Here is a 23732-nt window from a genome sequence, read left to right as displayed (position 1 = left end):
TTCATTGGCAAACTGACAAACATATGGCCCGTTTTGCAAACCTTGAGGTTTCTGTTCAGAGGAGAAGAACATTAATTGCATATCAATTCTACAGAGAGTTTCAAACCCAGGCATCATCGACTTGGATGTTGTGCCTGGTAAGCTTCATGCATCTTGAAATCAGAGTCATAAACTAGAACCTTTACATCGATGGTTGACAATGAGAGTGATGAAGCCCCTGTAAAGCAGATAAGCACAACTGATGTATCTGGCCATTTTGCTTCTTGACTGAGGCCTGTACGGTATGCACATTATTTATGCACAGCTGGAAGCTAGTTTCCAAAATCTGTTTCATGCTGTTCCTGGCAAACGACCAATCCTGCTTTAGTCCCTCAGTTGTCAACTTGGCATTTCAAATTAGTGCTGAGCTGAAATGGGGTGTGAGGGGGTGGGGGTGGAAGAAGAATTTCCTGAACATTTTGGTCACCTATAAAATGCGCCCCTCCCTTACAGCAATTTCAACATAACTTTGTAGAAGATTGCAACACTTTTAAATAAGGGGTTATGAGAGAAGAGGAAACATGTCTCTCATATGTATATTCAGTTGGAGAGCTACTGGCCATTTCTACACCTGCCTTTTCCCCCAGGATCGTCCCGGGATATCCCTGTGCATCCAAATGACACACACGGGATCCAGGGAGCAGGCAGGGACGACCCCTCCGTTTGCCTGGGATAATCCTTAGGTGTTGAAAGGGCCACTGTCAGTCAGAGGAGATAATAGAATAGAATAGAATCTTATATAAGAATATGGTAGTGTAAGGCTTATTAACAGAGAACTACCAGACCAATTTTGCTCTTTTTGTTTTAAACTGAAGCTTGAGCAGTGTAGACTTGAAGAAAATTGTGAAAGTTTGAAAAAGTTCAAAGCTCGAGCTTTAATAGCCAAACAACAGCCCTGTTCAGTTGACATGCTAAGCCATGGTGGTTAAGCATTTTGAGCTAAACATTATGGCTTAAGGTGTCATGTCAACCATGACTTAGTGTGTTGTGTGAACCATTCCTAACCATGGTGGCTACGTAACAATTGTTTAAACATGTTCACTAACCATTTGTTGCAAAAGAGATAGCAGCCTAACCATGGCTTAGTATGTTGCCTGAACAGGACCATTATATTTCCGCACGCTGGCTAGGAACCTGAGGCAGTCGGGGGATTACAGCTCCCATGTAGCTCAGCACCATGCAGTTCTATAGGGAGAAAAACACAACAGTGAGGATGGAGGGAGGGCCTTGGATTTTGCAAGTCAAGCCCTCTCTTGAAGCAGCAGTGGCAGTAGAGGAAAAGAAATGGCCCTAGGGAAAGCCAGGTATTAAAATGTAGGGGAAGAGGGAAGGAGGCGGGCTTGAGGCCTAAGGGGAAGAAGCAAATTATTATTATTATTATTATTTATTTATATAGCACCATCAATGTACATGGTGCTGTACAGAGTAAAACAGTAAATAGCAAGACTCTGCCGCATAGGCTTACAATCTAATAAAATCATAGTAAAACAATAAGGAGGGGAAGAGAATGCAAACAGGCACAGGGTAGCGTAAGCAGGCACAGGGTAGGGTAAAACTAACAGTATAAAGTAACAGTATAAAGTCTGCACAACATCAAGTTTTAAAAGCTTTAGGAAAAAGAAAAATTTTTAGTTGAGCTTTAAAAGCTGCGATTGAACTTGTAGTTCTCAAATGTAGTGGCAGGTGTGAGGAAGCGAGGGCCAATAGTCCTTGCATTGAAGGAAAGTAACCTCCATACAGGTTCTGGAGGACTGATATAGTCAAGGAGCAATATGTTTCACCTCAGACTACTAGTGCCTGTGGTGGTATTGGCTGTATACTGGTTGAATTGAATACAAGTATTGGCTAACTCAGCAGAACTCACAAAAAAACTTATATATCATTTAATGTGCAGGATTGTTATTTTTTTAAAAAATGTATCCTCTTTACTTTCAGCAAAAATTTAGCTATATGTCTTCCATAGACTCTTTTGTATCAGAAATAAAAATAAAAATGTAATATTCAGACAATCTTCCAGGATACAAAAGGATCAATAGATTAATGAACTCATTATGGAGATCTTGATAAAAATTACAGAAAAAAATCATGACTTAATGTTTAAAATTCTTCTGAACCACAAGAACATAATCTGTTGATCTAAGATATTCCCCTAAATTTCTCATCCAAGATTGCTGATAGTATCACCTTGAAATGTACAAGAATTAATGCCTTCCTATACTTTGAAATACTTGATTTCTACACAATTCTGGCCTACATGGGCCAATGGTCTCAGCTTCATGTGTTCATATAGATATGACAATAATGCCCTCTCAGCATGGTATTTTGTATTTTGGCACATTTTGGCATGCCAAAGGCTGAGGAGTAGAGTTGAGCTTCCAGCGTTAGATAATGAACAAATATTAAAATTTTAAAGTATTCATAGCCCAATAAATAGTTAAAACAGAATCAATATATTTGCATGCATTGACCTGTTTCATCCCAAGGTGGTGTTCAAATTCCACAGTACTGAATCTCAAACTGTCAGGGATGACAATCTAGAAAGAAGAGACAGAACTGAGTTGGACAAGCAGAAGGCCAGTTGTCAAAGATAGGCACGCTGGGGAAGGTAATGCAAGACAGACATTACGCAGGCAGACTTACTGATATGAGCTGACAAGCAGATTTTGGCAGTCTCATACCACTTGGTCTTTACACAAAAGATGAATTGCTCAGATTGAGGATCCAGGTCAAAGTTTGAGGGCCAGGTAACACGCCTTTGGCTGTGTTAAAAACATTGATCTACTAACGGCAATACCTCCTCCCGCCTCGCAAGAACCACTGACCACTGTGGCTGTCCCTTGTGATGAACTGCATCACTGCAACTTCTAGTTAAGAAATTCCTGGCTCTGGTCTTATTCCAGTCACCCAGACTGGCTATTGGCTCTTCCTGAGTAGGCAGGTGTATAAGAAGACTACTTATCTCAGTGGAGCCTTCCTTGACCACCAAAGTTTACTTGACCTCCAGTAAACCTTGGCAAGTCTTTGTGTTTCAGGTTGCTCCCATAGTCCTGCCTCCTGGCTTGCTCTCTGGACCTGCCTCCCGGTTTGCCCTTTGACTATTGTTGATTTGTGACAAATATTTGTCCCAGAAACCTTTGCATCTTGCAAGACGCCTGTATCAACTTGCATAATAGGCTACCTTGCAAATATTTATCCAAAATAGTTATTTGTCTTTTACATTTCTCTCATAAATTTCTGCACTCACATAAAGTACAGTTTCCACGGAGAAGCAAATGGAATATTTAGATATATTCCTGTATTTAGTTTGAATCAGTTTGATTCTAGCAAGGCATTCTAACAGAAGCATCCATGCTGACATGCTGTGACTTCTCACTGACCTAGGAGCCTACTATGGGAAAGACGAAATTTTCCCATCTAAACTCAGGAAAGGTCAGCAGGTGTTTCAGATAGGAAAGTTTGGAAAAATTGATGTCTGCATATATGTAGTATTTTTTATACGTTTTGTAAAAGGTGTAAAAGATGACATGAAATACTGTGAGAAGTAAATAGAACTAAACACTCCAGATTTTAAATAGCAAAACAATAAACCTGTGGAAGGGAAGCTGATGTTTTCCTGTTTTGAATAGAATAGTTACTCAGCAAAGTTGACAAAGATAAGATACTCTCAAATCAAGAGCTGGGAATTTTGGAAAGCATAATAACAGATTGTTATGAGATGAATCATGTAAGCAGCACTAATAGGAAATCAGACAACTATGAGAGGCAAAATACATGAACTTCAGAACTGAACATCAGTTCACATCAGGACATAACATCTGTCCTCACAGAATCAAACATTGGCTCTCTCAGGATGCTACATCTGTCCTCAGGAGGACAATAGCACAAGTCATCAATGACTTCTCTATGCTCTTTTTTGCTATGAGCACAGAAATGTTATTCTGCTCCTAAAACAATTCTTTTAAAACTTTCTGAAAATATGTTTTGCTTGCAACTACTATGATCTATGCTCTTATATCAAATGTGAAAAATGTAAAAACTGCATAAGATGTTGAAGTAAAAGGCGGAAAGACACAGCTGAGCACAAAGTCCTCAAGTTAAAAACTCTCTGTGTTAGCACAGGAACTTTGTAAACCTACAATTTCCTTGGTGGCACTTCATTTTTGATAGGGCGTGGGATACATTACCTGCTGATCCATGATCCAGCTAGATATAGAAATTCCATATCATAATATCCCAAGACAAGGATAAATCTATCACCGCTCTTCCACTTGGACTCCTGGCTCATTCCAGGAGCTGCCATGGCAACGTAGAGAGCAAAGTAATTGAGTCTGGCTGCTAGAATCCTTAGTTTGAAGCTTGTCACCTCAGATAGGCAAGTCCATACTATCAGGAGAAGAGTGATTACACCCTTAGAAAATAAAATCAGGGAAGGTCCATAGATGAGTGGTAGAGCACATGCTCCATAGGCAGAAGGTACCAGCCTCCTTCAATGGCATCTCCAGGCAGGGCTCGGAAAGAATCCTGCCTGAAACCCTGGAGAGCCCCCACCATTGAGTACAGGCCAGGTCTACACCAAGCAGGATATAGCACTATGAAAGTGGTGTATGGAGGCAGGATCTACACTACTGCTTTATAGCAGAATTGAAGTGCGCCAACAACTGTTGGAGCCCATGGCACATGCCATGTACTGCTTTCATACCACTTTCATTGTGTTATATCCTGCTTGGTGTAGATGTGTCATGGGCCCCAACAGTTGTCAGTGCACTTCAAAGCCGCTACAAAGTGGTAGTGTATAAGGCAGCTTCCTATGTTCCTTCCAAAGGCAGAAAGGGTATGTGGAGCTGGGCAGAGCAACAGATGCAGAAGAATGGTTAAATCTTCATTTCATAGCCTTGCTATCCATTCCCACATCCAATCATTTTTAAGGATCTGGCTAGCACTGCTGCCAAAGAATAGCTGCTGGTGCTGGATCAGGGCTAATACTCCTGTAGTGCCAGGAAGTGGCAAAGCCCTGGGACTCGTACACATTTCCCCCTTGTTTTCAGCCTCTGTGCTACTTTTGTAATGTGCAAATAATATCTTAAAGCAGAACCTCAGAATGCTTGTAAAATCCTGGGTCATTGAAATGATAGTGCTCATTTGCTGTGCACAATTTAGCACTAATAATTGGAAACTGTTGAAGAGGGATACTTTTACATGGAACATAAACTTCTCTCTCCCTCTCCTCCAGCGACAATAATTTTCCAGAAAATTATCTACTCCTCCTCCTCCTCCTCCTCCTCCTCCTCCTCCTCTTCTTCTTCTTCTTCTTCTTCTTCTTCTTCTTTTGTTTTCGGTGACCAAGTGCTTATACATAAATATAATTTCTTCCCCAAACAACTTGCATAGCATATTGTGTAGGTGTAAACCAGTACAACAGCAAAGCGGCAAGGAGGCTCTGGATCCAGTCAGGCTTATATGAAAGACAGATAGAGAAACAACAGAGTAATTTCAAAATATATTTAGAATTAAACATTTCGGCTTCCACCCTTATCAGTAGCTGTGCTGCTAAATAGCAGCATGGCAATTTGGAATGCTGGGAAATAAATATAAATAAGATTTGAAATTACTCTGTGATTAGTCCATCTATCTCTGACACTCAATCCAGACAAGACTGAGATGCTGTTAGTGGTGGTTCTTCTGACCAGATAGAGGGTGTTCAATCTGTTCTGGAAGGGGTTGCACTCCCTCTGAAGGAGCAGGTTCGTAGCTTGGGGATTCTTTGAAGATGGTTTGGAAGCTGCAGCTTGTGCAAAATGCAGCAGCCAGATTGCTAATAGGAACCAGAAGTTTCAAACATATAAGACCAACTCTGGCCCAATTACATTGGCTGCTTGTATGTTTCCGAGCCCTATTCAAGGTGCTGGTTTTAACCTATAAAGCCTTACAAGGCTTGGGACCACATAGGGCCAGCGCTAGCTATAGGCAAATTAGGCAGTGGCGTAGGGCGCCGCCCTCAGAGGGGCACAGCCAGCCAGAAGAAAAAAAGCCTTAAAAACAGCAAAAGAGAAAAAAAATAAAAGGAGAAAATTCATTACCATAACCAGAAATAAGGAGGAGGGTAATTAACGACCATAATAACAACATGGGAGGAATCGGAGCCGCCTTCCTGTCTGTCTCTGCGTAGCAAGTGTACCGTCCCTCCCCCTCGCTGGCTCCAGTTACCCCAAACCCTCTCGCTCTCTCTGAGGGACTCTACACGTCGTACTGAAGGCGCGTGCATGCGCCCCCAGTACGCCCCCAAAACGATGGCGCAGATTCTGCCTACCTGCAGCCCAGAAGAGACGGAGGAGGCGGCGGCAGCTGGGGAATCCGGCCGCGTCCTTGCCGCCGCCGCCTCCCCGCCGGCCTCCTGCTGCCGGTGAAAGAGCCACCCGGGTCAGAGAGCACGGCGGAAGCAGAAGCCGAGCTCTCTGACCCGGGTCGCTCTTACCCTGGCAGCAGGAGGCTGGCAGGGAGGCGGCGGCGGCAAGGACACGGCCGGATTCCCCAGCCGCCGCCTCCTCCGTCTCTTCTGGGCTGCAGGTAGGCAGAATCTACACCTTCGTTTTGGAGGCGTACTGGGGGCGCATGCATGCGCCTTCAGTACGACGTGTAGATTCCCTCTCTGTTGCTCTGCCTGGTTTGTCCTTCCCCCTTCCCCCTGCTCCGTATGTGTGTGTTTTGTCCCTTGAAAATCTCTCCTTAGTGACCCTCCCCACCAAGTCCTTTTTATTTAATCCAGAGTCCAAATTCAGGCTGTCCTGGTCGAAACTGAGCTTTTTGGCTGGAGGCCCGTCGCCCAGGCCCTCAATGTCCACCAAGTCGCTGTGGGCGTCCGAGTCGTTCAGAGCGCTGAGCGTCACGTCAGAGGCCGCTTTCTGTTTCTTCATCGGTGGAGCCGAGGGATCAGGGAGCCCCCCCGGCCCCGGTGCAGAGGGGGGGCCTGGCTGCTGCTGCTGCTGCTGCTGCCCTTTGCGGGCGCCCTTCTTTGGGGACTCGGTGGGGAGGGGCAGCCCACTGTCCTCGTAGATTTTGCGCTTGGCCGCCCCTTTCAGCAGGGCCACAGTCCGGTCTTTGATGAGTGCGCTTATGCGGTTGAGGTCGTCTCCAAAGCGCTGGACGGAGGCCCATAACAGGGAGATCTCCGCATCTGTCCATTCGGCCCCAGCGGGTGAGGAGTTGGCCACCGGGTGCAGCTGCATGGTCAGTTCGCCCAGCTTGGTGAAAGCGGCTCCGGCAGCGGAGAAAATCTCGCCCACCTTGGTGGACGCTGACGTCATGGCGGACCCCGCCGCCGCTGCTGCTGCTGCAGAGCAGGGCTAGCGAGGCGAGGGGAAGGGCCGGGCCCGGGCCGCTCTGCCTCCGGGACACTCTATGGCATGTGTGATTATTTAATCACACACACCTCTGCCTCGTGTGCGTTCCTCTCCCCCATGCCCGTCTCTCCGTGCCTTTTCTGGCTTTTTTTGCCCCTCCTCACCCCTGCTTTGATTCCTATTTATTTATTTTTATTTCTCCCCAAGTCAAAATCCGTCTCTTTCCTTTCGCCCGCCCCACTGCCCTTTCTCAGAGTCAGAGTTCAGCTTTCTCTGACCCTCTCACCAATTTACTTCCCCACCCCGGGCCCCCAAATCTTTCAAGTCTTGCCTGCAATGTTCTTTTATTCTCTCTCTTTTCCTCTGATCACCTTCGTTTTTCCTTGCCTCCCCTCTAGCCACGTCTTGGTCTGTTTGCCTCATGTGGAGGGGGCGGTGGTGGCTGGAAGGCCACGCTGGTCTGGGCGGTGCACACGCGGCTTGATTTTGCTGCCCAGGCCTCATGTGGAGGTGGAGGTGGCTGCAGGCAGCTTGATTTTGCTTCCTGGGCCTACCTGAGCCGCACATGTTGGTGCCAAAGAAGGGGGGCAGCAGCAGCAGCAATGCGCAGGTGCACAGGTGAGGCAGCAGCAGCAGCAGTAGATCAGGTACCACAGCAGCCTTTCCGTCAACCCGGGGAAGTGAGGTGGTGATGGTGGTGGGCAGGAAAGGGGTCTAGTATCTCCCTTTCCCAGAGCTTTGGACTATTGAATGGCGATCTATAATTGGTTTGTGTTGCACAGTGGCCTGTTGACTTCTGTACAAAGCATCATCCAGCCTTCAAGGGGTTATTCTTCAATGCTGTTAAAATTATTACTTATTCTTGCAATTTAAAATAAATTTAGCAGTTTCAAGTTTTGTGTGTGTGTGCAAGTAGCTCGCCTTGTCTAGGGCACAAAATAGTCTGGCACCGGCCCTGGGACCACAGTACCTGATACAGTACCATTTCTGCCTTTGGAGGGAGAAAAATAGCAAAGAGAGAGCAATGAGAACGGGGTTGGAGCAGGGAAGTTTGTTCGAATGACTCAGAACAAGCCTGGTCATTCAAGCAACTCAGCACGCCCTCCTCTTTCATCAGCAAGACTGCCCTTCAATGCAGACGCCCCCAAGAAGGGAGGTTCTGCGACATAGCGTGAGGATGGCAATACACGAGGAGGGAAGGGCAGTTCTATCCCTCATGGAGAAAAAATGCCACACTTCCCCACCCTAGAAAAACATGGAAAATGGAGAAGAGGCAAGATGACTACAGGACAGGGATGTCGGCGTGTGAGGGTCGCGGGGCAAAACAGTAAACAAGGCAGGACAACAGTGTGATAAACCACTGGTGTGATGGAGCTCTTTGTATTAGTGGGTCCATTTCACTATTTTTTTTTTTTATCCAATCACTGTTTCCCACCAGCTCTAGTGCAGGGGTGATCTTATCGGATTTGATCCGGGTTCTGCCTTCTGTGAGAGAAAAGGTTCCACTCCTGGAAGGCCCCTCTGCCCAATTTTGGGATGATGCCCCCTCCCACACATATCACAGCTCACCCCATTCAGCAGTTTTTTTTTTTTTTTGTTACTCTCTGTGTAGCATTTTCAGGGGGCGAGGGGGGACTGCCATAGGAGGGAGGGTATGGGGAAGCCCCTTTCTGTTAGCCCAGTTGATCCAGTGTAACTCTAGGTCCAACTCATTCTGTGATAAAGTTACTCTGGTAATGGATTTGTGAGACATAGTTATCATTTGAAGCCTGCTCAGTAGCTTTAATCCACCACATTCTATAGGCTCCAAATGGAGAACAAAAGACCACCTCAGTTCTTAAATCTGACAGTGTTTCTATTGTTGGGCATTATTAATTGTTTTAAACACTGCCTTATTTTGTACTAAGTGTACCTTTTCTTCTTCAGTAATATCATTGGTCCTCCGTTCTCTTCAGCAGTAATCGGATTCCTTCATTGTGATGAACTACTCGGCCTTCGGCCTCATAACTTATGCACTCGGGAATTGAGTTACTGCCTCATGAAATGGAGGATAGGTTTATATAATTACTTAATTAAATGTTGTGTTTGGTCATTGCTGAAATGCATTCAGATTCACTGGTGGCATTGGCCAATATGTGACACTCCCTCCCCCCCCCCCCACAATTTTATGCTTCAAAATCTGTTTTTTATTTCTAATTTTCTAATGTGCTTCCATTTTAAAAGTATATCTGCATGATCCTGGGTAAAACACAAATACATAGCCTAATTGTTTTCACTCATTCGCTTCATTTTATACGCATTTATTATCTGTAAGTCTAATCCAGTCTGTCCAATTTAAGTCTGTCCAGTTCTCAAAAGAGCCCAGAGCAAGAAAAATCAACAATGATGCTATAAAATTCCAGAATCATATTCCCTCTCATCTGCTACATTCCAACCTTATCCACCCCTAAAATGAAATACTAAGAATGGGAATTAGATCAACATAGTATAAGTAGCACCAAAGGTCCAAGATCTACACTTATAAAAAACAACAGTAGTTCAAGAACCTTTGTGTGCAAAGTAGGAAGCTGTATGTATACAGGCTGCTAGTGCAGATCTCTTTTTTAAATGTAGGACTTTGCTAGACCTAAGTGAAAATCTGGGGGAGAGGAGGGGAGACCTCACATTATGAATAATGTGGGATCTCGCCCTTGTTTACACACGAGGCGTGACGAGCTCAAGAAGAGAGCCGTCACGCCCGCCATTTTTTTTAAAAAACCTTTAAAGGGCTGGCTGCGCATGAGAGGACGAGTGGCAAGGTAAGTGGTTTTATTTTTGAAAAAACAACTTGATTTCCCCACTCCCCCCACCCTAGCCCTGATGGGCGCAGCGCGGAGCTGGGAAAAACCACGGAAACGGGCCACACGCTCACGGTCTCGGGGTCAGCCTGATACTGCAGGAAAATGCAGGGCCAAAGGGTAGGCCTATATCCCAGGGGCAGGGAGGGTTGATCCCGGCCTGAGCCCGGGATCCCCTCTGTGTCATATGGACGATCCAGGGACGTCCACATGACGATCCCGGGTATCACCCCGTGATATAGTGGTCTAACAAAGGCTGTAGATCTTATTAAAATGTTAATTATCAAAAACAAAAAAAGTGTCCCCTTTCCTCTACTGCCGTTCTTCACCCTCCCAGGCAGAAGATTGCCAACCTTGTTGACTGGGTTCATACAACATGTTAACCCATGCTCAGTGGTTAAGTGTGGGTATTAGTTGAACTGTATGTTGTTTGTTGAGCCGTGGCTTCACATGTTGTCTGAACCTGGGATGTTTTCCACAGGGTGGCTTGTTAATGCAGTGTGGTTTGTTAACTACACTGAACAACCCAACAACAAATCATGATTTCTCAAGCAACCCTGCAGAAAATGTCCTGTGTTCAGACAACATGTGAACACAGTTCAACAACAATCTATACTCAACCACTGAGTGTGGGTTACACTTTTGTGTTAACAGCTGTGTGATGCCATTTCTCTTATTTCTTCAGATCCCTCCTCAAGACCCAACAACAAATCATGACTCCTCAAGGTGACTTGTTCAAAATAAACCACATAATAGGTTAACAAGCCACCCTGCAGAAAATGTCCTAGGTTCAGACAACACACTAACCCTCCTACACCAAAGCAAGTATAAGCAGGTGTAACTGAAATGCTTGCTTAATCTTTCCCTGTTTATGCTTGCTTTCACTTCCTTCCACTTTCCTCTATTTTTCTATTGTTTCCCCTGTATCAGATTTTAGCTCCTTAGGGCAGCAATCTATCCTCTTATATTATAATCTCTAAAATGCCAGGCACACAGATTAGGGTGGCCACTTATGCATCACCAAAAAAGAGAACAAATGAAGACAACAACTTGCATAAAATTTGCATATGCTAATTTATAGGTGACACAGATTTAAACATAATTATTATAACTGAAATAGAAATAGAGTACATCTCACCATAGTGCCATTCAGCCTTCTACCCCTGTGCTAAATATTGATGGGCAACAGTTATTTATTGTTAATTGGAAGTGGACATGACAACCTGGCAAACAGAGGACACCGTCAAAGAGAGAACAGTCCTCTGGCAGGCCTTCAAATAGAGGATTGTCCTCTGTAAAAGAGGGCACATGGCCACCCTAACACAGATGGTGATATATCTCTAATCAGTAAGAGGGTATTATTATTATATAATTTGCGGTAGCTCATTGTTGCTATATGTTTCAGTAATGTTTTAAAACAGAAAATGGAGCAGCCACAGTTTTCAAAAACGTCAAATGGTGGAGCTATCACATAGCTTTTGAATAGTTTAAAAAAACCCTTGTAGGAAAACTGTATTCAAAAAGAGCTGTCAAAAGGGAGCCAATCCTTAGGAAACTCTCTCTCTCTCTCTCTCTCTCTCTCTCTCTCTGTGCGTGGTGTGTGTGTGTGAGAGAGATCCATTATTCCCCATTGTTTTGTTTCCCAGTCAAAGATTTCAGTGTTTGTTCTTTTCTTTTTCTTCACAGCTAAGGGGTTTATTATCATTATTTAACTGTCATTGTATTGTTAAGGCAAGGTCAGCTTTATGTAGTATAAGCGCACAAGTGTTGTGTTCTTTATATTACTAGTGTCACTTCTGACATGTCTTGTTAGCTAAAGTGTGTACTGAATCCAAAGGGGACCCAAGTGGATTTCATGGCAAAGCCTTTGTGTTTTGCAAAATAATACTGTTAAAGTCAATTAAAGGAAAATATACATTAAAACAACAACAACCTACACAGTGACCCAGTTTTGCACAATTGCGGCGTGGCTACCCATGGGCTGTTGTTGGGTTATTTGAGAGTTGCTTCCCCTACGCAAACCAGCCATGACATCTGGGTTTGGACAATAAACCATGTCAGTAAGGGTAATTAAGGAAATTGGGCCAGCACACGCGGCCGAGGGAATAAGCCACCATGGCTTATTTTTCTCACTGTAATCACTCAAAGCGGCCGAATGTATTGATGTAAAACTTCAGATAGAATGTGAAGAGAGAATTTCACAATGCAAACCAAAGAGATAGTAAACCACCAGGAGTCAGAGTAATTTGTGGTGTGCCAAAATAAAAGCACTATTATCTGTTCATAACAATCCAGAGGACAAGCTACCTCAAACAATGGAATTTATGACTATGTATGAGAGATAATGACATAAATTCCCAATGAATCAAGGAGAATAAATCCTTCAGATAACATCTGTTAAATCGCATTTGCTGTACAACACAATGTTTAGCTTGATGCACTATGTATGTGTTCTATTTTAAGCAGACATATATGAAAACAGCTAGGTTTATGTTTTGGGTTGTATCCAGCTGTGTCCTTCTTATGACAGAAGGCTCTTTGATCCAGCAAAGATGTCAACAGAAAGGGGAGGGAGGCGATTTGTGTTAATTCCCTTCCCCCTGGACCCCACCCCCTACCCATACCACATCCTCTACTGTTCTGAAGGGTCCCCCAATCCTTTGAGATTTTGGGCCCCCTGGAAGTCTTGCAAGGGGAAGGGGAAATCAGCAAAACTTCTATCCCTCCCTGTTCCACTGATGGAAGCCTTGGATGGTTGAAAGACCCTTTCCATTAGTAGAGGGACAACTTTGGATTCAACCTTAGATTGTCAGATGTTGAATCTGAACACTGTTTAGATCAGAGGAAAGAGCACAGTTTACATGGGGGGCATTTAAACCTCATGCTGAATTTGGTTGAATTTTCTGCCTATATCTTGTTAAAATATTTCAAAACCTTGTTTTCAATAGGCAGGATCCAGGATCTGACTTTTGCAAGAGGAAAGGGTCTGCTTGCAGAAGATCCCTCTGCCTGATTTGGGGGGGAATACTCCTCCCCCACATCACACCCTATATAATCCTTTTCTGACTATCTGTGTTGTATTTCCAGAGGGCTGGAGGGGCTGCCGTAGGAAGGAGAGACCAGTTGCTCTAGCGCAGCTGCTCCAGCGTAAATCTGTATCCAACCCAGCGATGTATATGTGTGTGTGAGTGCAGTAGATAATGGACCATCTACAAGACCAGATATTTGTAACCTAGGCTAGATCTCTTCCTAGGCTAGATCCAGGCTACTGCTGGACTAGTAAGCATCAGTGTTCTTTAATCTGAAATGGGAAGGTTCAAACTACTTTAATGAGGGGCAGATTTACACAGATTTATGGCATATCATTACGATCCCAAAAGAGTGACGCTATATCCTTCTTGTGCATTTATACCTCGTAGCACACATAATGCAATCTGTGGTAGTAATTTTGTATAATATGGAATAAAAAAACAGGAATTAATGCGAAAAAGTGGTATACAGAATGTGTAATGTGCCCTGGCAGTTATCACTTCAATACCGATAGGAGGGCCCTAGTGTAGATCTAGCTGAAGATCTGTATCCAGAGAGCAGAGAAATCCACTTTGAATGATCTTCTCTCAATCATTTTCGACTTCATTGTGAGCGAGATCACTAACCAAGGCAGGCATCTGCCTGGCTTGCTGTCGTAATGCAAATGTTGGCAAAAGCTGGCTGCTGCTGCCATTGTCCCGAGAGGCGTGTCCCTCTGCTGCAGTTCGGGGGCAGAGGCAGCTACCATATCATAGGATTTCCACAGCACCAGCTGAGATATCGCATCCCAGAGGCAGCCCTCCGGAGGCAGCAGGGGAGTCTGCCGTACCGGTTTACAATGTGTTCAGCCGTTATCAGGATTTATAGAGTAATTCAGGGGATGGTGACGGGTTGACTCAGGGGATTGGTTACAGGATAGAAGCCTTTCATCTCAAGGTCATCTAACAGCTGTTGGGTGGCCTGCAATGTGTGACATGAGTGATGGCCCTAGGCCCCGGTGATTGAAAGACATCACACACACACACACACACACACACACACACACACACACACTCTTGCAAACACGACGCACATAATGCCTAAACAATTAACACTGATTGGCAGTTTGGCCAGACATAGTGAGATAAGGATTCTGAACTTCAATGCTGATTCACATTTTTCATAGAAGTGGGCCTGGAAAATAGACTTTGGACTCTCCAGTTGTAAAAAGTGGGATCTGTGCTGATGTAATACATAGAAATTTGAAATGGCCTTTTACTGTCTGGGTCAGACCAGATACAAGTATGTCTTATAGTTTATTTATTTATTATTGCATTTATATCCCACCTTTTTCCCTCTAAGGAACCCAAGGCAGCGTACATAACTCTCCTCCTCTCCATTTTATCCTCACAACAACAACCCTGTGAGGTTGGTCTGAGAGCCTGTGACTGGCCCAAAGTCACCCAGTGGGTTTCCATGGCTGAGGGGGGACTAGAACCCAGATTTCCTGATTCCCAGTCCAACACTTTAGCCACTACAGCACACTGGCCAGGCCGGTCTGCATGCAGGTTTTCTCTCACCCTGTACATCAGAGGTCAAGGACTTGAAACACAAGACTGGGGGGCAAATCGGGACTTCTGAGGTTTTCTGGATGGCCACACCCCTTCTCCACATCACTAGGTGGTTCCCACCGCACCCCCAACTGCCTGTTGTGTGACAGTTTCATGGCTTTTGCACACCTCCTTCCCTATTCTAAAATGTTGCCATTGACGCCATTACGGACGCCATTAATGCAACAAGGAGAAGTGTTCAATTTCTGGAGGCTCCGGAAACCATGTACTTCCTCTGCTGCATCAATGGTGGCCGTAAAGAGTGCACCTGACTAGGTCTGGGGGTGCAGACACGGGTGGGGGAGGTGGGCTCCTGGACCCAGCTGGGTGCTTCGAATGTCCCTATTTGTGCAGACACCTATTGGGGGCAAGGGGAGATGTTTGCAAAGCTGATACAACTGATCTGAGTGAGATGAATTCATTCAATTGTCAGCTAGCTGTTGGAGGTACCCGCCTATAAAGAAAGCCTGCACATTTAAAGAAGTGTGCATTTTGAAGTGAATTGACTAGATCCTCTCCTCCAAGATTACGTCTGAATCAGAATGCAGCCATCCTTTCGATTTCACACTACTTCAAATTTTGTGATACAGTTCTCAGCCCCAAACTATAGTTGGAAATGCATATCTTCTAAAAAAAATTGTTCAGAAATATGTATTAAAATATGAGTTTTTGATTAGATTTTTTTAAAAAAATATGAAAATGGGATGAAACAATTTATGAATGTTCACATATAAAACTGATACAGACTGGAAATACACTACAATCGTCACCTGAGGGTCTCCTACAGATGGCTCCTCCAAGGGAAGTTCAGAGGATGGCAACAAGGGAGAGGACTTTCTTGGTGATGCCCCCCCTCCCCCAGTGAGGTCCACCTGGCACCAACTTCGTCATCCCTTTGGTTAAGACTTTCCTGTATTCCCAGGCATTGGACAGCATATGATAAGGATTTAACCAGTCCTGGGATTTCTGTTGTTGAATGTTTTTAATTGTATGTAAATGTTTTATATTATTATGTTTCATCTTGTATTTTTAAGGCACTACTGCAAAGTGCCCAGAGAGCTTTTTATTCTGGATGGTATAAAGTTGTAATAAATAAGAAATAATCAGAAAAATAGACCGATCCACCCATTCCTGCTGCCTATGCAGAAAGTGCTTCCAAGGGGCCCAGTTCCAGTGGTGAGCATGGTTGAAGCCAAGAAGGGTGGGCCAAAAAATACTAGAATGTTTTAGCATAAATCTCTTACAGCCAGTAATGACCCAAAATTCAGGAAACCACCAAACTATCAGCAGCTAGGGGAAATGGGCTGGAGAAGGTTTGCTCCCCTAGGTGGGCCAGTTTTGGTCCACAGGCCTGAGGTTCCACACCCCTGGGCTAAACATTCAGACATGGGGGACTGATGAAACTCTGAGTGAAGCCTAAACTGAAATAAATGTAACTTAAAAGAAGTGTTTACTGTGCATAGGAGCAATGCCTTAAAAGTGGTGCTTTTCAAAAGGTTATGGTGGGTTAGGATTTTAAACAAATGGCACATACGTAAATAGTCTGGGCTGTTCCAAGGCAGAATACTCGTATTATCTATGCGGAATATACAATCGCTTCCAGTGTAATTTTGCTTTTGACATTTGTCGCCTGAAGTGTTTTATCACATTACATCCCCAATTATTTGAGCATGTAGAAATTCATTAGCAAATGAAAGTCTATTAAGTTTGCAGGGCCTGATTCCTGCACTGTTTTTTCACCTATAACTACTATGGATTTAGCAGTCTTTTACCTAAAATCCCATTTTTGCAGTCATGTCTTTATACGGAATTAACACAGTGCCATTGGGGATTTTAGATTTACAGAACTATATACTTTCCCCGTGGCATGCAATAGAAATAACCTAATGTACTACAGACTTTAAAAGCATATATTATATGACTGTCACAGAATTCACAAAAATTCAAGGTGCTAGATGCCCCCCCCCATCGCAAACCTACTGATCCAAAACATTCTAGTATTAACTCCACAACAAACCAAAATTAAGACTTATCTTGGTCTGTGAAGTGTAAATAAGATTTGTAAATAACTTTAAAAGAGCTTATTTTCATTGATCTTAAGGAAGCCTTAAGATCCAGAATAGCAGTTGTAACTGTTAATTTTATTTCCTTTTTAATCCTCTGTCCTGGGAAGATATTATTCAGTTCTGGAATTAAGTTTTTTTGGTCCTGTTTGTGAAGAACTGTGCAATTTTTTTGGTAAATTCTTATAATATCCCCCCACTCTTGAATGAAATTGTCACTCATCCATACTCAGGGCTCATCTACAGAAAGCAGGATTTTGCATTATGAAAGCAGCATGAAAGCGGTATATAAAATCCAGGAGCCACACTACTGCTTAATAGCAATATTGAAATGTACTGCAGGATCTACACTACTGCTTTATAGTATTACTGAAGTGCACTGACAACTGTTGGGCCCCATGACACTTCTACACCAAGCAGGATATAACACTATGAAAGTGGTATGAAAGCCATACATGATATGTGTCAAAGGGCCCCAACAGTTGTCAGTGCACTTCAATACCGCCATAAATCAATAGTGTGGCTCCTGCCTTTTATATACTGATTTGTGATTTCAAACCACTTTCATAGTGGAATATCCTGCTTGGTGTAGATGAGCCCTCAAAAAGTGATTGCGTGTCTTCACCCTAAGCCCTTAGTTAGACCTAAGGTTTATCCCAGGATCATCCTGGGGTCATCCCTGTTCATGTAAATGACACACAGGGGATCCCGGGAGCAGGCAGAGATGACCCCGGGACAATCCCGGGATAAACCTTAGGTCTAGCTAAGGCCTTAATTTATTAGTCAGCAATTAAACAGTACTAGGTACTTCTTAACCTATTTGAGGATTATGTTAATGCTTCCAAAGTCTCTTTCCCATTTTGTGTAGGGACTTACTTACAAATTTCTCCCCATACAATTTTCTCCAGGGATTTTGGGATTCCCAATGACCTTGTCGTGTTCATATGTTTTTGATTTAGTTCACTCCAAACTTTGAAAACTCTTTTTAAAACTTTTGCATGCAAATTCATAAGCATTTTTGTGCACAATTAAATTAGTACATACATTTTTGCCTAAAACACACATTTTTAGCAAGCAATTTTCCTAATATAATACATTTTGAACATTCCATTCCATAATATACACATCTTTGCATATACTTTTTATTTGGAAAATTCCATTGCAAAACTTAGAGAGCTATAAATTTCAACGGATAACAGAGTTTTGGTTCAAATTGTGGTTTGAATGTGTGAAATGAGGTAAGTTTACATTAAAATGCAAATTGAATGAGTTTGTTCCCCCTTCTTAATGCTGATGAACAGTGCAAAAAGGAATCTTGCTATAAGGATATGTGCAACTGCATTATTGCATGGTGTTTCGTCCATAGGCACTTTTGCACATATAGTGGTAATCTGGATGCAAAAAAGAAAAGAAAAAAGAAAACATTAAAGAATTGGAAGATGTGGCAAACTGTATATGCACCAATTCTGGAATTAATTTAAGAAACTTTCCAGATTCAGTGTTAAGGAGACTGGAGCAAAACATGGGGCAGATCCTGCTCAAGGACCATAAATAGAAGGTCTGCTCATCCCTAACTATCCCCCCATTCTATCAGCTCTGTCACTTCTTAATTGTTGCATTTTGTTTCCACTTTAATGACCCCCTACCCAGCTGTTTTCCTTCAATATATTTTACTGGAGATTGAATTTCAAGGCCTTCCAAGGGGAAGCTGCTAAAAGCCCTAGAATCCTTCAGAGTCACTTCAAAGCAACTTCCATCATTTTTCATGCACAGCTTTAAAGGATCCTCTTGAGTTCTTTCCTTGAACATAGATCTTTTCAAAGATCGCCCAGCAACATTTCCCTTTAAAGAGCATCTGTGAGATACATAGTGGGTTTTTTCCTGATTTGTACATGTTCAGCTGGCGGACTAATGTTCAACCACACCATATTTTACTCTTCTCTCTCCTTTTTAAAAACATCCTTAGGCTGTTGTTATTGTTTTAGAAAAATGACTGGATGTTATTTTTGGAGTTTGCTCCGTGAAGATCCATCTTCAAGTCTGATGCTTGCTCATCATTAAAGATGCTCAGACTGGTCTGTTTGGACAGTTGGAACTCAGTTTTGGAAGACCCTGGCTTAAACCCAGTTCAATGTGCTCTATATATCCTCTCTCTGTAAACATTTTAATAGAATTGTAGGGCTGGAATGGATTCCCCAGGAATGGGAAGACTTCAGGCATGCAGTATCAACTTTTTGTTTTACTAAAACCTCAAGATCTACTACAGAATTAAAGAATTCTGAGACCAAGGATTTGTTTTGACTACCTGAACTGAATGGAGGTTACAGTCCCTTCGTTCCAAATAAAATCCGCTCCTGTTCCCCTCCCCCCACCCCACATCAATGTGATGTATTCATTTCAGCAGAACAATTTAGGGCAGCCAAGAATAAATTGGTGGGAGTCAGAAATTGCCAATCTACTGCAGGCCAGCTAGAGATCCTGATCTACTTTCTGCTCACCCCTGTTCTACCCCAAATTATTTATTAAAAGTATTTATGAATTGCTTTTATGCCCATCAGAGCCCTCAAAGTGATCTACAACAATAATATCCAATAAAATCTCAACAGAACACAAAAAACTAAAAGCAGAGCATTCTGTAAAAACAGGACAACCCCCCCCCCCCCAAGACCTGGTAAAACAATACTGTTTTTACTGAATAGGGATGGAGCCAACCTGGGTGTGTGTGTGTCTTTATGCTGCCGCTTTGGCAACGTTCCTTAAAAAACCCTGGGCATTGCAGCTGCAGGGTGGGAACAATTAATCTCTATGGCAGGAAGGAGCATGTGCTTTCTGGCGGCCATTGGGCTCATCAAGTCCACCCTCTGCCAGGCCTTCTCATGACCTATCTGTGGCCGCGATCTGCCCCCAGAATGTCCCCAGCCTCACACCACAGTGAGGTTACCACTGACAGATGGTGGTGACCATGGAGCAAAGAAAGTCACATTAAGTCCATGGGGAAAAGCTCCATGGTGGCTGCGCAGTGGCGCTGTGTCATATATCAAACACAGCACCACTGCACAACCACCATGGGCATATAGACTGCTCCCTGATCTCTTGGGGGGGAGTTGCACAGTTCAGATGCCACTGCAGAAAAAGACTTGTTTTATGTACCCACCAACCTAATCTCCCTTGATGGTGGGACTCATAACAGGGTCTCGGACAAAGATCTCAAATTATGGGCAGGCTCATTTGGGGTTATACAGGTCAAAACCTGCAACTTGAATTGAGCTCAGAAAAGAAATGGGAAGCTGTTGTAGTTGGTTCAAGAAGGCACTAAGCTGTCTCTGGCCTTAGCTAGACCTACCTGAAAGTCTGGGGGAGAGGAAGGGAGACCTTGCGTTGCGATTAACGCAAGATCTCGCTCCCGTTTACATGTAAGGAGCGACGACCTCAGGAAGACAGGTGTCACGCCTGCCATTTAAAAAAATTTCTTAAAGGGGGAGGAGTGCACGAACGGTCGTGTGCAAAGGTAAGTGGTTTTTTAAATTTCATTTCATTTCCCCACTCCCCTCACCCTAACCCCAATTAGCGCAGCACTCCTGAGGAGCACTGCGCCCCATGCATGGCTCCCGGCTCCATGTGAGTAATCATGCAGAGCCAGGTAAACCCGCGGAAACGGGCCACATGCTCCGCGTTCTCGGGCTCAGCCCGAGACCACAGAAAAACTGGGCCCAAAGGGGAGGGCTGTATCCTGGGGCAAGGGAGGGATGATCCTGGGATCCCCTGTGCGTCATGTGGATGCCCAGGGACAATCCTGGGGTTCGCCCCGGGATATCGCCTGGTCTAGCTAAGGCCTCTGGTGAGTAAAGGTGACATTCAAGCACAAAAGAAACCCGATGGATTGAAGTTGACTGTTGAACCTTTTTTTCTTTTCTTTCTGAATTTGGTTTGTTCAGGAAGATTTAGCACAGAGGGCTAATGAATCAAATTAAAGCATTTAAAAATGTGGGTTGGAAAAGTAAAAACAGCTACAATCATATTATAAAGCTGTTAAGTTGGCAACCATATATTGCACAATGTTTCTAAATTTGCATCATATATTTATTAGCATATAAATTAGCACATATATATATATATATATATATATATATATATATATATATATATATTTGCAAATAAGTGTCCTGTTTTACACCCCCCCTTTTTTATGATGGGTATCCTCTATTATGGCAATACCTTCCCCTCAACAGTTTCTTGATTATGGGGCTCACTATTTATGGTGGGAGTAGCACAGCTTCATTCTTTTTTTCTTTAAAGTTTTATCTTGTTTCATTTTCGATGCCTGACTATGTTGGCAGCCTGGCCACCATTTTTCATGCTCCAGAATGGCCCAGACTTAGCAGCATTCTGGGGTATTGTAGGAGTAGGGAAATGAGAGGTGCCCCCAGTGGAGAACATTCAGAGAAAATTCTGCAAAGTGGCTTTCTTTTTCTGGTAAAGGATGAAAACCTTAGAAGTGTTCTCAGAAAATGGCCTTCTTTGAACTGCTAGTGCAGCTCTATTTTGAAGTGATAGGCTGCACTACATAAACTTAGTGTTTATGCACATCCAGTTGCTTGCATGTGAACTAGAGAAAAGACAGATTTACCACCGATCAGAGATTTAACTGCTAGAGTCTGGGGAGTGAGCCCATCCCTAAAGAATAGGGATGTAGAGAAATACGCAACAGAATGAAATGAGTTCAGATTTCTATGAATTTGACCCATGGATTCTGCAGCAGTTGGATTTTCCTGTGTTGCATGGATTCTGCAGACTTGCAGACCATTTTAAAAAAAACTTTCTGGAATGTTATCAGATTTAGTCATAGAAAATACATAATATAAAAAAACCCAGCCAAAAATGCACATTTCCCCTACGGGTTAAAGCATGAAAATGTGCATTATGGCGGTTTTTGTGCAAATTTGGGAAATTGGAAAAATCCAGTTCCAAAAGGCACCTGACAATTCACAAAACACAGACAGAAAGGATTTTACAAGATCAGTACATCCCGACTGAAGAATGTGGCCTCTAACAACTGACACAAGAAACGTTTTATTAAAGCATGCTCCAAAGGCAAAAAGAAGATAAGATAGTAATTTACCAGAGATAGAGACACACACCTCAAAGAGAGAGGGGGAGAGAGAAAGAGAGAAAGAGAGAGGGGGAGATAGAGAAAGAGAGAGAGAGAGAGAGAGAGAGCCTGATAAATAGAGATAATTTGAGTATATCATATTCATGCTGTTTTTAGGCTGTTTTTAGGGGGGGCTGGCTAGACATTGCCCCCAAAAAGGACTAAATGAGGATATGTACTATTTGCATAACATTAGCATGTGCTTATTTGGAAATGCTGACTATAATTTAAATAGAAATGCAATACATCTCACCATAGTGTGGAAGTCCTGTGTGACCAGGTGTCCTGTGGGCCTGCCTGTTCAGCCTGTTATCCAGGTTCTAGGGATGGACAACAGTTCCTATGGTTCTTTGTCTTTATCATGGGCTTGGCCTAGACAGCCCTTCGAACAGAGGACACCTTCAAAATAGAAGACAGTGCTCTGGCAACCCATCAGATAGAAGACTGTCATTTCAAGAAAGGACACATGGCCACCCTGCCTCTGGCATACAGTGGACATCACATGCTTTAGCCGCAAAGATCACCATCTCCAGTAGAGTGGCCACGTACACATCACTGGAAAAAGAGTACACAGGTTTGGGGGAGGAATTCATATGTTAATTTATATGTATAGATGCAAATCTAGAGCTAATTGCTACCTTTAAATAGAAATTCAGTACATCCCATGTAGTGTGGAAGAACTGTAACCAGGTGACCTTGTGTGCCCGCTCAATCTGTGGCCCAGGTGCTAATTGTTGAGGGGTAACTTCTAGGCACCCAAACTCCCTTCTTACAGGTCTTTATTTTGGGACCTGAGAGCCCTTCAAAGAGAAGATACTTTCAAATGAGGACAGTCCTCTGATAGCCCTTCAAATAGAGGACTTCCTCTGTATGTAGGGCCCATGACCACCCTAATCTTCAGTGCAAATGAAAACCATTCTCTCTGGCTTATGTTCCAGAGGGATCCGCTATTCTGCTAGAGCAGAACACCTGCAGACGCCGCTTTCCACTCGGTAAGGCATGTCTGGGAGGATAGGCTATGCTAATTAGGAAAATGCCCTGAGGCCGTGCGTCCTTCATGTCCAACTGGTACATGTCCTTCAGCCTTCCGAGGTTAAAGGAGGGCGGGGGGAGAATTACAGTCTGTTATCTTGGCAGGCATTCGTTTTAGATGTATGTGCAATATTATTTGGGAACATTTAATAGCTGCAACAACAAGATGTTCTGTAATTGTTACATTCATTTGTTTGAAGAGATGACATGAGAGAACAACAAAAGGTTCATTTTTCTAGGAACAAAAACATTCCAGTTGAGTGTGTTAGACTGATTAAAATAACAGCAAGGACGTTCTTCAGCCTGAAACTTCAGGACGGGGGCAGCATTCTTATACGCAACTGTGAACATTGCGCTGGGAGACCCCTCCCTGCTCGACAGGCAAGGTCCCATTCAGTTGCTCTGTTAAAGCTGCTGAGGCAGCCAATGAAAGGTGCTTATGGGTTGATGGGTGTGTGTGTAGGTGGGGGAGATGATGGGCAGAGAGGTGAGTGATGGCCAGCAGATATGAGAACTGGAACACACAGAAGCAGCAAGTGGCAGTGAAATTGCTCAGGCCCAGATCTTGGGAAAGGGGCTTGAGCAAGATGCCCTTCATGTGTGGTGGCCACTAAAGAACCTCCAAAATAAGTACAAATCCATTACAGAAAAGGAAA

At 43.6% G+C, this 23732-nt stretch overlaps 1 protein-coding gene across 1 annotated transcript; it reads right to left on the bottom strand.

Moving 5' to 3' along the window:
- Positions 1-6008: 6008 nt before the first annotated feature.
- Positions 6009-7361, bottom strand: LOC134396033 (chromatin complexes subunit BAP18-like). Its single transcript, XM_063122399.1, has 2 exons — positions 6780-7361; positions 6009-6068 (listed from the first exon to the last, which is right to left on the bottom strand). The coding sequence occupies exons 1-2, from the start codon at positions 7338-7340 to the stop codon at positions 6009-6011; spliced, it is 621 nt and encodes a 206-aa protein (XP_062978469.1). The 5' UTR covers positions 7341-7361.
- Positions 7362-23732: the final 16371 nt, after the last annotated feature.

Source organism: Elgaria multicarinata, chromosome 1, assembly GCF_023053635.1.
Source record: "Elgaria multicarinata webbii isolate HBS135686 ecotype San Diego chromosome 1, rElgMul1.1.pri, whole genome shotgun sequence".
Lineage (NCBI taxonomy): Eukaryota > Metazoa > Chordata > Lepidosauria > Squamata > Anguidae > Elgaria > Elgaria multicarinata.
The sequence above is the reverse complement of the archived record's forward strand: the minus strand, read 5'-3'. Positions and strand labels throughout refer to the sequence as shown.

Excerpts from the sequence above, each read along its gene's own strand:
- LOC134396033 (XM_063122399.1), bottom strand. The coding sequence starts at position 7,340 with ATGACGTCAGCGTCCACCAAGGTGGGCGAGATTTTCTCCGCTGCCGGA. Across the intron at positions 6,069-6,779 it reads GATTAAATAAAAAGGACTTG|GCTTTTTTTCTTCTGGCTGG; the intron begins GTGGGGAGGGTC and ends GCTGTTTTTAAG.